This window comes from Girardinichthys multiradiatus, chromosome 19 (assembly GCF_021462225.1).
Source record: "Girardinichthys multiradiatus isolate DD_20200921_A chromosome 19, DD_fGirMul_XY1, whole genome shotgun sequence".
Taxonomy (NCBI): Eukaryota; Metazoa; Chordata; class Actinopteri; order Cyprinodontiformes; family Goodeidae; genus Girardinichthys; species Girardinichthys multiradiatus.
In genome coordinates, this window is record NC_061811.1 from 19,742,851 (window position 1) to 19,754,882 (window position 12,032).

At 41.4% G+C, this 12,032-nt stretch overlaps 1 protein-coding gene across 3 annotated transcripts in view; it reads right to left on the minus strand.

Annotated features, from left to right (window-relative positions):
* Positions 1-2,211: 2,211 nt before the first annotated feature.
* The window catches only part of LOC124884969 (kinesin-like protein KIF6), a 93,054-nt gene continuing 83,233 nt past the window's right edge, over positions 2,212-12,032 (minus strand). For all 3 annotated transcript variants that reach the window (XM_047393050.1, XM_047393049.1, XM_047393051.1), the window contains 7 exons: positions 11,245-11,332; positions 10,971-11,106; positions 9,063-9,151; positions 4,570-4,656; positions 4,359-4,466; positions 3,519-3,634; positions 2,212-2,492 (listed from right to left, as the gene is read on the minus strand). In XM_047393050.1, coding sequence (XP_047249006.1) covers positions 2,476-2,492; positions 3,519-3,634; positions 4,359-4,466; positions 4,570-4,656; positions 9,063-9,151; positions 10,971-11,106; positions 11,245-11,332 — 641 coding nt within the window. In that variant the 3' untranslated portion in view covers positions 2,212-2,475. The remainder of the gene's footprint in view (positions 2,493-3,518; positions 3,635-4,358; positions 4,467-4,569; positions 4,657-9,062; positions 9,152-10,970; positions 11,107-11,244; positions 11,333-12,032) is intronic.

The following is a 12,032-nucleotide window of genomic DNA, read 5'->3' on the forward strand; positions in this document are numbered from 1 at the left end:
GAAAATACCGGATACACAGACAGTATTTCATTCTACTTAACTTTGCATATGATCGATGATCGTATGGCTTTGGATCCAGTTGAATTTATGTCTTTTTGCCAGCAAAAGACATCAGCGCGCTTTCCTCTCCTATCCGGTCCCTAAGGAAGGCCGCGTGGAAGAGAAAGACTAGTGGAAAGGTGGGGGCTTATATGCGGCAGTGTCCTTGCAGGAAGTCCGCAGTTACCCCCTTTCCTGGCTGTGCTGGAAGAAGGTTAATGCACTTTATTTTGAAAAGTTCCAGGAAAGTATGTACCGGAGTTTTGGTGTCCAAATCCATGGTTGTATGGTCCCAACACATTACACTTGCTTTTACATAGAAGATCCTCATCTGAGAGAGAAAATGTTGCCCTGGTGACTTCAACAAGATAACAATAAAAATATCATTCTAAAACACGTGCTATTTATAGCACAGTAAAAATTAAGATTCCCGGCCCGGGGTCTTTCTGCATGGAGTTTGCATGTTCTCCCCGTGCATGTGTGGGTTCTCACTGGGTACTCCGGCTTCCTCCCACAGTGCAAAGACATGCCTGTTAGGTTAATTGGTCTCTCTAAATTGCCCTTAGGTGTATGAATGAGTGTGTGCATGGTTGTTTGTGTGTTGCCCTGCGATGGACTGGCGACCTGTCCAGGGTGTACCCTGCCTCTCGCCCATAGACTGCTGGAGATAGGCACCAGCTCCCCCGTGACCCATTATGGAATAAGCGGTAGAAAATGACTGACTGATGACTGACTACTGACTAAAAATTAAGATGTGACAGGATCTATAAAAAATAAACACTTTGTACCCCTGCAGTGATGTGTATCCTAGAGTGCAGAGAATATTTTAACACAAACAACACAATGAAGTGATGGATCAGATATACAGGGGTTGGACAATGTAACTGAAACACCTGGTTTTAGACCACAATAATTTATTAGTATGGTGTAGGGCCTCCTTTTGCGGCCAATACAGCGTCAATTCGTCTTGGGAATGACATATACAAGTCCTGCACAGTGGTCAGAGGGATTTTAAGCCATTCGTCTTGCAGGATAGTGGCCAGGTCACTATGTGATACTGGTGGAGGAAAACGTTTCCTGACTCGCTCCTCCAAAACACCCCAAAGTGGCTCAATAATATTTAGATCTGGTGACTGTGCAGGCCATGGGAGATGTTCAACTTCACTTTCATGTTCATCAAACCAATCTTTCACCAGTCTTGCTGTGTGTATTGGTGCATTGTCATCCTGATACACGGCACCGCCTTCAGGATACAATGTTTGAACCATTGGATGCACATGGTCCTCAAGAATGGTTCGGTAGTCCTTGGCAGTGACGCGCCCATCTAGCACAAGTATTGGGCCAAGAGAATGCCATGATATGGCAGCCCAAACCATCACTGATCCACCCCCATGCTTCACTCTGGGCATGCAACAGTCTGGGTGGTACGCTTCTTTGAGGCTTCTCCACACCGTAACTCTCCCGGATGTGGGGAAAACAGTAAAGGTGGACTCATCAGAAAACAATACATGTTTCACATTGTCCACAGCCCAAGATTGGCGCTCCTTGCACTATTGAAACCGACGTTTGGCATTGGCATGAGTGACCAAAGGTTTGGCTATAGCAGCCCGGCCGTGTATATTGACCCTGTGTAGCTCCTGACGGACAGTTCTGGTGGAAACAGGAGAGTTGAGGTGCACATTTAATTCTGCCGTGATTTGGGCAGCCGTGGTTTTATGTTTTTTGGATACAATCCGGGTTAGCACCTGAACATCCCTTTCAGACAGCTTCTTCTTGCGTCCACAGTTAATCCTGTTGGATGTGGTTCGTCCTTCTTGGTGGTATGCTGACATTACCCTGGATACTGTGGCTCTTGATACATCACAAAGACTTGCTGTCTTGGTCACAGATGCGCCAGCAAGACATGCACCAACAATTTGTCCTCTTTTGAACTCTGGTATGTCACCCATAATGTTGTGTGCATTTCAATATTTTGAGCTAAACTGTGCTCTTACCCTGCTAATTGAACCTTCACACTCTGCTCTTACTGGTGCAATGTGCAATCAATGAAGACTGGCTACCAGGCTGGTCCAATTTAGCCTTGAAACCTCCCACACTAAAATGACAGGTGTTTCAGTTTCATTGTCCAACCCCTGTACAGTACTTCTCACAGTTACATAACCTTAGGCTGAATACTTTGTGCAAAGCAATGTAAAACTTTATTATCCACAATATATCACATAGTTATACAATAATTTACATAAAAGAGAATTAAATGAACTCAGCTGGAAATAAAAAAAGCACTTCTTTCTACATGTTGAAACAGCATGCCACCAATGAAATCTCACAAGATTGAGAGACTTGTTCTTCTGTCCTTTCTCTGATGTTTTACTAGTAAATGTGTTTAGATCAAATGTCCGACAGCCTGTGGTTTCTGCTCCTTGTTAGAACATCACTTCACGTCTGAGGGTGACCTAAAATACACAAAGCACAAACATAACTGATTAGGGAGTATTATTACTAAGAACAATGTGAATCTGACAGATAAAAACACTTGCTGCTCTTTATCTTTCCTCGGTTAGTTAGAAACTAAATACAAACTACTGGTGTTTCTGCCCTTTAGCTAATTTAGTCTATGACCTCAGCTTCTCTGAATATCAGATGACAAAATTCAACACAGGCAAATCTGCTGTTGGCAAAGCAAACACCTAAAGAAAGGTAAAAGAGGAGAACTAACAAGCCTGCTGAGAGGGTATTTCCCTGAGTGAAATTGTCATAAACTGTTCTTCTAATATTCTGCACATGCACTGTTACAACCATGAAATCAGTGTTTCCATCTGAAAATGGAAAGTGAATTGCACAACTGCAAACCTGCCAACATGTGGTAGAGCAGTTAAGGCTAATCACCAAAACTAACAAGCCAGGAGATAATTGGAAAAGCATCTAAGAGGCTCATGGTAACACTGGAGGAGCTGCGGGGATTCACGTCCCAGCTGAGACAAATACCCTGGTCTTCAAACACTACCAAGGGCACACAATCCCCACTGTGAAACATGGTGGTGGCAGCGGCATCATATGGGGGATTTGTTTTTTTCAGAAGGGACAGCTCAGAGTGGATGTGAATATGCATGAAAGTGAAATACAGGATAATCCTGAAAGAAGACCTGTTAGAAGCTACAAAAAACATGAGACTGATATGGAGGTTCACCTCCCAACTGGACAACGGCCAAAAACATACACTCAGAGATACAAAAAAATGGTTTAGATCGATTTGGTCTAAACCAGAATGGCCAAGTCAAAGTCCAGTGGGAAAAATTTGGGAAAACACAAGGGGTGTGAATACTTTTGCAAGGCACTGTATTGTCTTTGACGAACCAAAACTCTATGATGCTAGCAAAACTTTTGATATATTTGAATTTATCACACCACCAGAGTGCAGTGTTGAACATGCATTTTTCTGTATTAGAGAGAGAGAGAGTGTGTGTGTGTGTGTGTGTTACCCGTCCTGCTGAGGAGATTTTTCCGGGCCATAACAAAAGCAAGGATGTCAGCATCAACTTGTTGGTCTCCAGTCAGTGGAATGGAAGAAGACGGGAGGGTTGTTGTGGAAAGGGCCCTGAAACGTACTTTTATTTACTCTAACATGCCAAGGGTCAAATCTTGCTTTTACAAATAAATTAAAGTCCTCATGTTTTTGTTTTAAAGCAGGCACATAACAAATGACCTGTCTGTGCAACATTTCAACTGTTCACGAGAAAACATGTAAGGCAGAAACTTTAACAGAGAACAGCTCCTCATGTTTTAGCGCCTCGGTGCAGAACAAAAGTGGGTCTGTGCTGCGAGTGCTTGTTTAAGACGAAGCATATACATATTACAGTGAGTGTTTTATGTAAAAAAGGAGCTTTCAGCATCTGGGTTGAAGCAAGACGTTTTGATTTGTGAACATTACTCGCAGACATTACTTCATAAAGACATAAAAATTTATGACGGCACTCGTAAGTGAAGAGAAAACACAGAACAGCTACAAAGTCTGCAGATCTGGGATGAATGTATGTATTTAGGAGTTATTGCACACATACTACTGTGTTGCGTGTATGTAAGCATTAGTTGAAATATGAGGTAAAGAAAATAAGGCTCATTTTCACTCAGCAGGATACGCAGCTCATTCAACAGATGCCAGAGAAGTGACAGATTTCCCAAGTTAAAATATTCTAGTTTTCCAGTTTTGGAAAATGCTTTTTTTTCAGTGGGAGCAATGATTAGTTAGATCCAGAAATGCTTAATGAATATTGTGGATGCTTTTTAGGTCTGTGAGAACTATCTGAATATTGCTCACGTACCTCCAGTCTGAAGAAGAATTGAAGTCTGGATTCTTACTCCCCTCCTGGGACTTGTTGTTCCAGGCTGGCCAAGCTGGTACTGGAGGTTTGTTTATGGGGGCGAGACAGCTGAAAGTAACATCAATTTAGCTATTTCCACTTTCAGTTTTTTGGACACATACTAAACACACTTTCTTTGGATAAAAGAAGAGATAAATAAAATGTGACTGACCTCAGATCAGAAGCAGAAGAGACTGAACTGTGTGGATTTTTGTCCCAGTTTGATGGAGATTCCATTGTGCTGCTAAGATCAGGAGCGCTGCATAAGCAAGCAGAACCTTTCGTGAACAGAGATCATCTCAAAGTAATACCACCGATTTTTGTTTTTAACATGCAGTAAACCAGCAAGTCAACTTAAAGTTATCTGTATCCACTTCTTTGAACCACAAGATGGAGCTACAACATAAAGCGCTTGGAACTGTTTTCTGGAGATTTATCTAAATAAAACACTTGACATCTTTTAAAAAACATAAAATGGGAATAAAACCTGCAGAGCAAAGCCTGCAAGGCCAAACATATAATTTTATAAAAAATTATATTATGTTTTACCAACTTATGACATGTCTGACTTTTATTTTATTTCAGAAAGCATGCATAATACAAACATTTGCTTTTTTATCACCATTATTTTATAACTCAAGATACATCTGCTGCTGCATTTCAGACATGGAAAACAATTCAAAAGAGTTTTTTGTGGCAAGGCAACCTACGTACTCTGTAATGGATGCATTCCTCGTTGCTTTAACAACTTGCTGGTACAGAGGTAACTTGAATAGAGAGGATACTAGAGTTTAAGGTGTTATTTCTATCTATTTTTTTGTGAAAATGCACCTTAGGCGAGCAAAAGAATGCGAATGTTGGAAGTTCTCTGCTGTTCTATTGACATTACCTGATGTAATCATCCTTCTTAAGTACAATCAGAATAAAACGATCTCCTGTGGTACTCTTGTTTTAAATGTATTGTTGGTACCTGCATGAATCAGTATGTAGGAATTAGCTCTGGCTATATGTTTAGGCTTCTCCAGTTGGAAGGTCCGTCTCGAGTCTTTTGGGGCGTCTAACAGGTTTTTCTTTTTTTGGGTTTTACCCTGCATTTAGCTCAAACCCTCCTCCCATCAACCTTAATTAGCTTTCTGCCCATGCAGTAGAGAAGCATTCCCACACCACAGTTTTGCAGTGGTGATGGTGTGTTCAGGGTGATGATAATTGTGAGTTTTCTGCCACAAAGTGTGTTGCATGTAGGCCAAACAGTTCAGCTTTAGGTTTTCTGACCAGAGCCCCTTCTTCCACATGTTTGCGGTGTCCCCTACATAGCTTGTGGTAAACTTTACAGGATCTCTTTTGGCTTTATTCTTGCTGCTCCTTTATAGTAGTCAGATTTGGGGAGTGTAGTACTAGTAGATATCTTGGCAACAGATTCCCCCACCTGAGCTGTGGATCTGTGCAGCTTCTCCAGAGTTACCATGGGCCTCTTGGCTGCATCCTTGGTTAAATGCTTCCCTTGAAAACTAAGTATTCTTCACAAACATGACCCATATTTTATCTATCACATAGAATCCCACTAACACACATTGAAGTTAGAAAAACAGTAAACGAAAATGTCAAGAGAATCACTATGCTTCAGTTCTAGGCAAGTATCAAATTATGTCCCCTGTATAAGTGCAGTTTGTATAAAGCACATTAAGCCATCTGATGAAAACCTTCTGTACATGAATCCCATGGTGCTTTATCCTCCCTGTTTAGTGGATGTTGTTTTAAAGTGAAAAAAAAAAACAGCTCATGGGAGAAAAAGGAATGAATGAAGCTCGACAAAATAGACGATGCATTCCTCTTTGATTTATGTCACAGAATAAAGCAGCATAATCTAAATAGTCCATATGATAGTAAACATTAGCAAACAGCGGACATGAGATGAGTTTATGTGACCAGTATCTAAGGAAAGTGTTGACAAATCCTGGGCTCATTCCATCGCTGAATGTGCGTTAATAACTGTCATTAGTGTCACTGCAGATATATGATGATAAATACAGGCTGTGATTGTGCTGTTTATGTCCCCTAGCTGACAGCGTCACAGATGGTGAAGCAAACACACACAATGACTGTAAATGATGACAAGTAATCAACTGATATTTGAGTACAGCGGTGAGAGAGCAAACATGTGAAGTATTTTCCAGAAATCAGTCCATTTATATTTGGGGCGATTGCAGCTCAGGTGGTGGGAGTTCGTCCGGTAACCGGTGGGTTGCTGGTTCGAGCCCCCCACTGTCTGAGCCAGTTGTTGTCTTGGGCAGGACACTTCACCCACCCCACCTGCTGATGGTGGTCAGAGGGCCCGGTGGCACTAATATATAGAAGCCTTACTTCTGTCAGTGCACCCCAGGGCAGCTGTGGCTACATTGCAGCTCACCACTATCAGTGTGTGAATGGGTGGATGACTGATGGTAGTGTAAGTGCTTTCGGGTCTCTGGGGACTTGATAAAGCGCTATACAGGTCCTTCTCAAAATGTTAGCATATTGTGATAAAGTTCATTATTTTCCATAATGTCATGATGAAAATTTAACATTCATATATTTTAGATTCATTGCACACTAACTGAAATATTTCAGGTCTTTTATTGTCTTAATACGGATGATTGTGGCATACTGCTCATGAAAACCCAAAATTCCTATCTCACAAAATTATCATATTTCATCCGACCAATAAAAGAAAAGTGTTTTTAATACAAAAAACGTCAACCTTCAAATAATCATGTACAGTTATGCACTCAATACTTGGTCGGGAATCCTTTTGCAGAAATGACTGCTTCAATGCGGCGTGGCATGGAGGCAATCAGCCTGTGGCACTGCTGAGGTCTTATGGAGGCCCAGGATGCTTCGATAGCGGCCTTTAGCTCATCCAGAGTGTTGGGTCTTGAGTCTCTCAACGTTCTCTTCACAATATCCCACAGATTCTCTATGGGGTTCAGGTCAGGAGAGTTGGCAGGCCAATTGAGCACAGTGATACCATGGTCAGTAAACCATTTACCAGTGGTTTTGGCACTGTGAGCAGGTGCCAGGTCGTGCTGAAAAATGAAATCTTCATCTCCAAAAAGCTTTTCAGCAGATGGAAGCATGTAGTGCTCCAAAATCTCCTGATAGCTAGCTGCATTGACCCTGCCCTTGATAAAACACAGTGGACCAACACCAGCAGCTGACACAGCACCCCAGACCATCACTGACTGTGGGTACTTGACACTGGACTTCTGGCATTTTGGCATTTCCTTCTCCCCAGTCTTCCTCCAGACTCTGGCACCTTGATTTCCGAATGACATGCAGAATTTGCTTTCATCTGAAAAAAGTACTTTGGACCACTGAGCAACAGTCCAGTGCTGCTTCTCTGTAGCCCAGCTCAGGCGCTTCTGCCGCTGTTTCTGGTTCAAAAGTGGCTTGACCTGGGGAATGCGGCACCTGTAGCCCATTTCCTGCACACGCCTGTGCACGGTGGCTCTGGATGTTTCTACTCCAGACTCAGACCACTGCTTCTGCAGGTCCCCCAAGGTCTGGAATCGGCCCTTCTCCACAATCTTCCTCAGGGTCCGGTCACCTCTTCTCGTTGTGCAGCGTTTTCTGCCACACTTTTTCCTTCCCACAGACTTCCCACTGAGGTGCCTTGATACAGCACTCTGGGAACAGCCTATTCATTCAGAAATGTCTTTCTGTGTCTTACCCTCTTGCTTGAGGGTGTCAATAGTGGCCTTCTGGACAGCAGTCAGGTCAGCAGTCTTACCCATGATTGGGGTTTTGAGTGATGAACCAGGCTGGGAGTTTTAAAGGCCTCAGGAATCTTTTGCAGGTGTTTAGAGTTAACTCGTTGATTCAGATGATTAGGTTCATAGCTCGTTTAGAGACCCTTTTAATGATATGCTAATTTTGTGAGATAGGAATTTTGGGTTTTCATGAGCTGTATGCCAAAATCATCTGTATTAAGACAATAAAAGACCTGAAATATTTCAGTTAGTGTGCAATGAATCTAAAATATATGAATGTTAAATTTTCATCATTACATTATGGATAATAATGAACTTTATCACAATATGCTAATATTTTGAGAAGGACCTGTACAAGTTCAGGCATTTACCATTTAAATTCAGTGACAAGCCAGCTTCTAATCACAAGATTTATGTTTTGAATGTGTTCAGCAGGATATTTTCGGCTGCCCTAAGTCAAGTCTTATTTAAAATCCTCAGAAAAATAATAAGCCATCATTTCCCATTTTGTGGGTCTTAAAGGAAGGAAAACCTCAGTTCAGAGAATTCAAAGAAGACACTATCCAGCTTTCTTATATTTGTCTCCTTAAGCTTAACGGAGATGGAGACTGCAGATGGTTGTTTGTCCTCAAAGATTTCCACAAGGTTTAAAAACAAAACAAAATAATGAAAAAAGAGGAAAAAGGAGGGGATAACTGTCTTTCTGCTGAAAATAGTTTGCTAAGAAACAGCAAAAGGACTGGCGATAAGGGAAGACCTTTGTCATGTAACCCTGTTATCTTTAGACAAAAACACATCACAGATGTTTTAGTAGGACCTTAGAAAATGTAACGTAAGACCCTTACTTTGCGTAGAAGCGGCTTAATTGCACCTGTAAAGTGAAGGAAGAACACACAAAATCCAGCAGAAAAGGTCTTACCCAAATCCTGGAGTGCCAGGTGAAGATGGTTGCAAGGTTTCATTTGGAGAGACAGCGTTATATCTGGCTTCAGCCCCTGACTCAGATCCCTAACAACAGGTTTTAGGAAATTACTGAAACATTTCTGCAACAAGTCAACACAAACAGCATAAGAGAAACACAGGATGAGACTACATGTGTCAGACAGATTGAAGAAAGGACGTTTGATGTATTACTCCTCTGGTTCAGTATTTAGCAATACAACGTATAAGCAAGTACATGTGTGCAGCTAATACTGGACCACTGCTGTTGGACATTAACTGGCAAGACAAATAATCAGCTTTTTGAGGCAAAGATGCACGTGTAAGGCAGGTTTCCTCATCGCTTGCCATTCAGAAATCCATATCAAAATGTTGCTGAGATAAGCGAGAGACACTCCTCTCCATTCATTCACTGGTCAGATGTTATTGTTTCACTCTTCAGTTGGCAGCTTTCCTGACATGTGCACAAGTTGTCCAGGCAGAGCAAAATGGGAGTTATACCACCTTTCACTGAGCCAGTGTTACAACAGAACCTTTAGCCAGTCGTTCTCTCTGCAATTTTTTTCTATATTAGACTAAAATAGACTCTGACTCATATTATTATCCACTGTTAGTGTTTCAGTCACATGCAATTCAGGACAAAATAAATGCATCTCTGTGTTTGCCTCCTACTTGTTCTCCCACCGAGTTCCATTTAGCTTCATGACAAACAGAGGCACCATTTGTCCAATAGGACGAAGGAATGTAAATGTCAGCACTAATCATAAAAACCAATATGAGCCATAGAAACACAGTTTATAAAGGGAAAAACAGACAAACCAAGCATCAGAAGCGCGCTTTGTGGTGCCGTTACATCCCGATCAGAGCAGATTTACAGCTCCTTACAAAGTTATTCAAACACTTTTTCACACTTTGTCTCAATATAAACACAAACTTTGATGAGTTTTATTGGTAATTAATGTGACACAAAGAACAGACTACATTTGACACAGAGCAAATCATTCTACATTTTAACAAGAGCAATATTGTGTTGACCTACGAAGAGAGCAACATGGAGAAATTAAAACAAGTTGGATAAGAGCATCAGTAAACATTAATTATCAGATCCTGCCAAAGATTCTCATTTGGATTTAGGTCTGGACTTTAACTAACTATTTCGAACACATGAACCTCCTTTGATCAAAAGCATTACATTGTAGCTCTGGCTATATGTTTAGTTTCATTGTCCTGTTTGATGCTGACCCTCTGCCCTAGTCTCAAGTTCTCTGCAGCCTCTAACTGGTTTTCTGACACTTCCATAAAGGCATATTTGTGGAGTAAACAACTATAAGTCTTCCTTTTAATAGATTCATCCACTTGATCTCTGCAGCTCCTCCAGAGTTACCATACACCTTCTGGCTGCTGCCCTGATTATTGCTCTTGAGCTGCCTGTAAGTTTTAGTAGGTTTGCAGTTGTATTATACCTATGCTTTTGGATCAAACAAATGTACTGTGCTCTGTAAGACGATATAACCTAACTCTGCTTTAAACTTCTATATCTCTGACCTGTCTTCTGTGTTCTGCACTCTTTGTGCTGCTGCTTGTTCACTCTAACAAACCCTCTGTGGTCTCCAAAGAACCGCATAGGTTCAGTGGATTTGTATTTATAGGTGTCAGATTAAAGGGGGGTGAATACCTGCATTTGTATTTCCAGAGGTTTAGTTGTAAAAAAAAACTTTTTTCTACCACTTCAGTTATGCACGTCACTGTGTTGATGTATCATATCCCAGTAGAACATATTGAAGTTTATGGTTTTATCATGACAAAATGTGAAAAGTTCAAGGGATATAAATACATTGGCAAAGGCGCTGCATGTTGTATTATCAAAGATAGAAGAGAGGTCAGTCACCTGCAGTTTAGAAGCCTCCTGGCTCCACCACTTCTGGAAATCCTTTTGGATCTTGACCTTCACCCTTTCCAACAACAGCTGCAGATGCTCAATTTCTGTCCTCAGAGCCTTTAGGCAGTCAATAGTGTTCTTGTAACTAACAAGGGAAATCAGCAGAACAACATTCATTTTTAGTTGATGTTACACAGCACCTGCTGTGTTCAGTCAATCCAAGCCGGGTCTTTTTGGGGCGGGGACTGGGATAACATTTGGTTTGTTATTTGAGTCAACTCACGTCACTTTTTCTTGCTTAATTTGTTTGCAGAGGTTTGCTTCCATGGGGTCGAACTCCTCTTCATCCTGTGCGTGATTCTCTGCCACAACTATATTGTAATTCAATTTAAAGACATGCAGATATTTAGACATTTGCATCCAGAAGCTAGCACATGTACTGTAAGTAAATGTCCCTTTGGTCATGGATAACATAAACTTAACTGCTATGAAGTTGTCTCTGATGCTGAAACACAAAATAACAAGAAAAGCAGTCGACGTCAGCACCGGAGGAAGATGTTTGTTAGCTTTCTGACCAGATTTCCTCATCAAAGCATGTAGGTTCACAGATTAAAACCATCAGAAGAGAGTAAATGATGGAGTCAAGTTTTGGTTTTTCAGCTTGAAGTCAGTGAGGCCTTCTGTAAAAGCTTTGAAGTGGCCACTGATGTTCATACAAGCCTAAAGCACCCAGAACGTTCAGGGTTTCCCATTCTTTCAGGACAGAGTGGTTCAGAACGACACAAACACGATTTTCAAAATCACAATTTTCATCAAAGATTTACGGGGACTTCCACACGTTGGCATGCCTGATGGTTTAAAATAAAGTACAAATGGACAGCACTTTTCTGCTCTTACCAATCACTCAAAGCACTTTTGCACAACAAGTCACATTCATGCATGTGCAAACACATCCTTCGTAGGCAACTGGGAGTTCATCGGCTTGTCCAAAGATAAGCACCTGGTGGGGAAAAGCTGAAATCAAACAACTACTCCCTCCCCACTGAGCCACAGCTGCCCTTTTATTTTTTA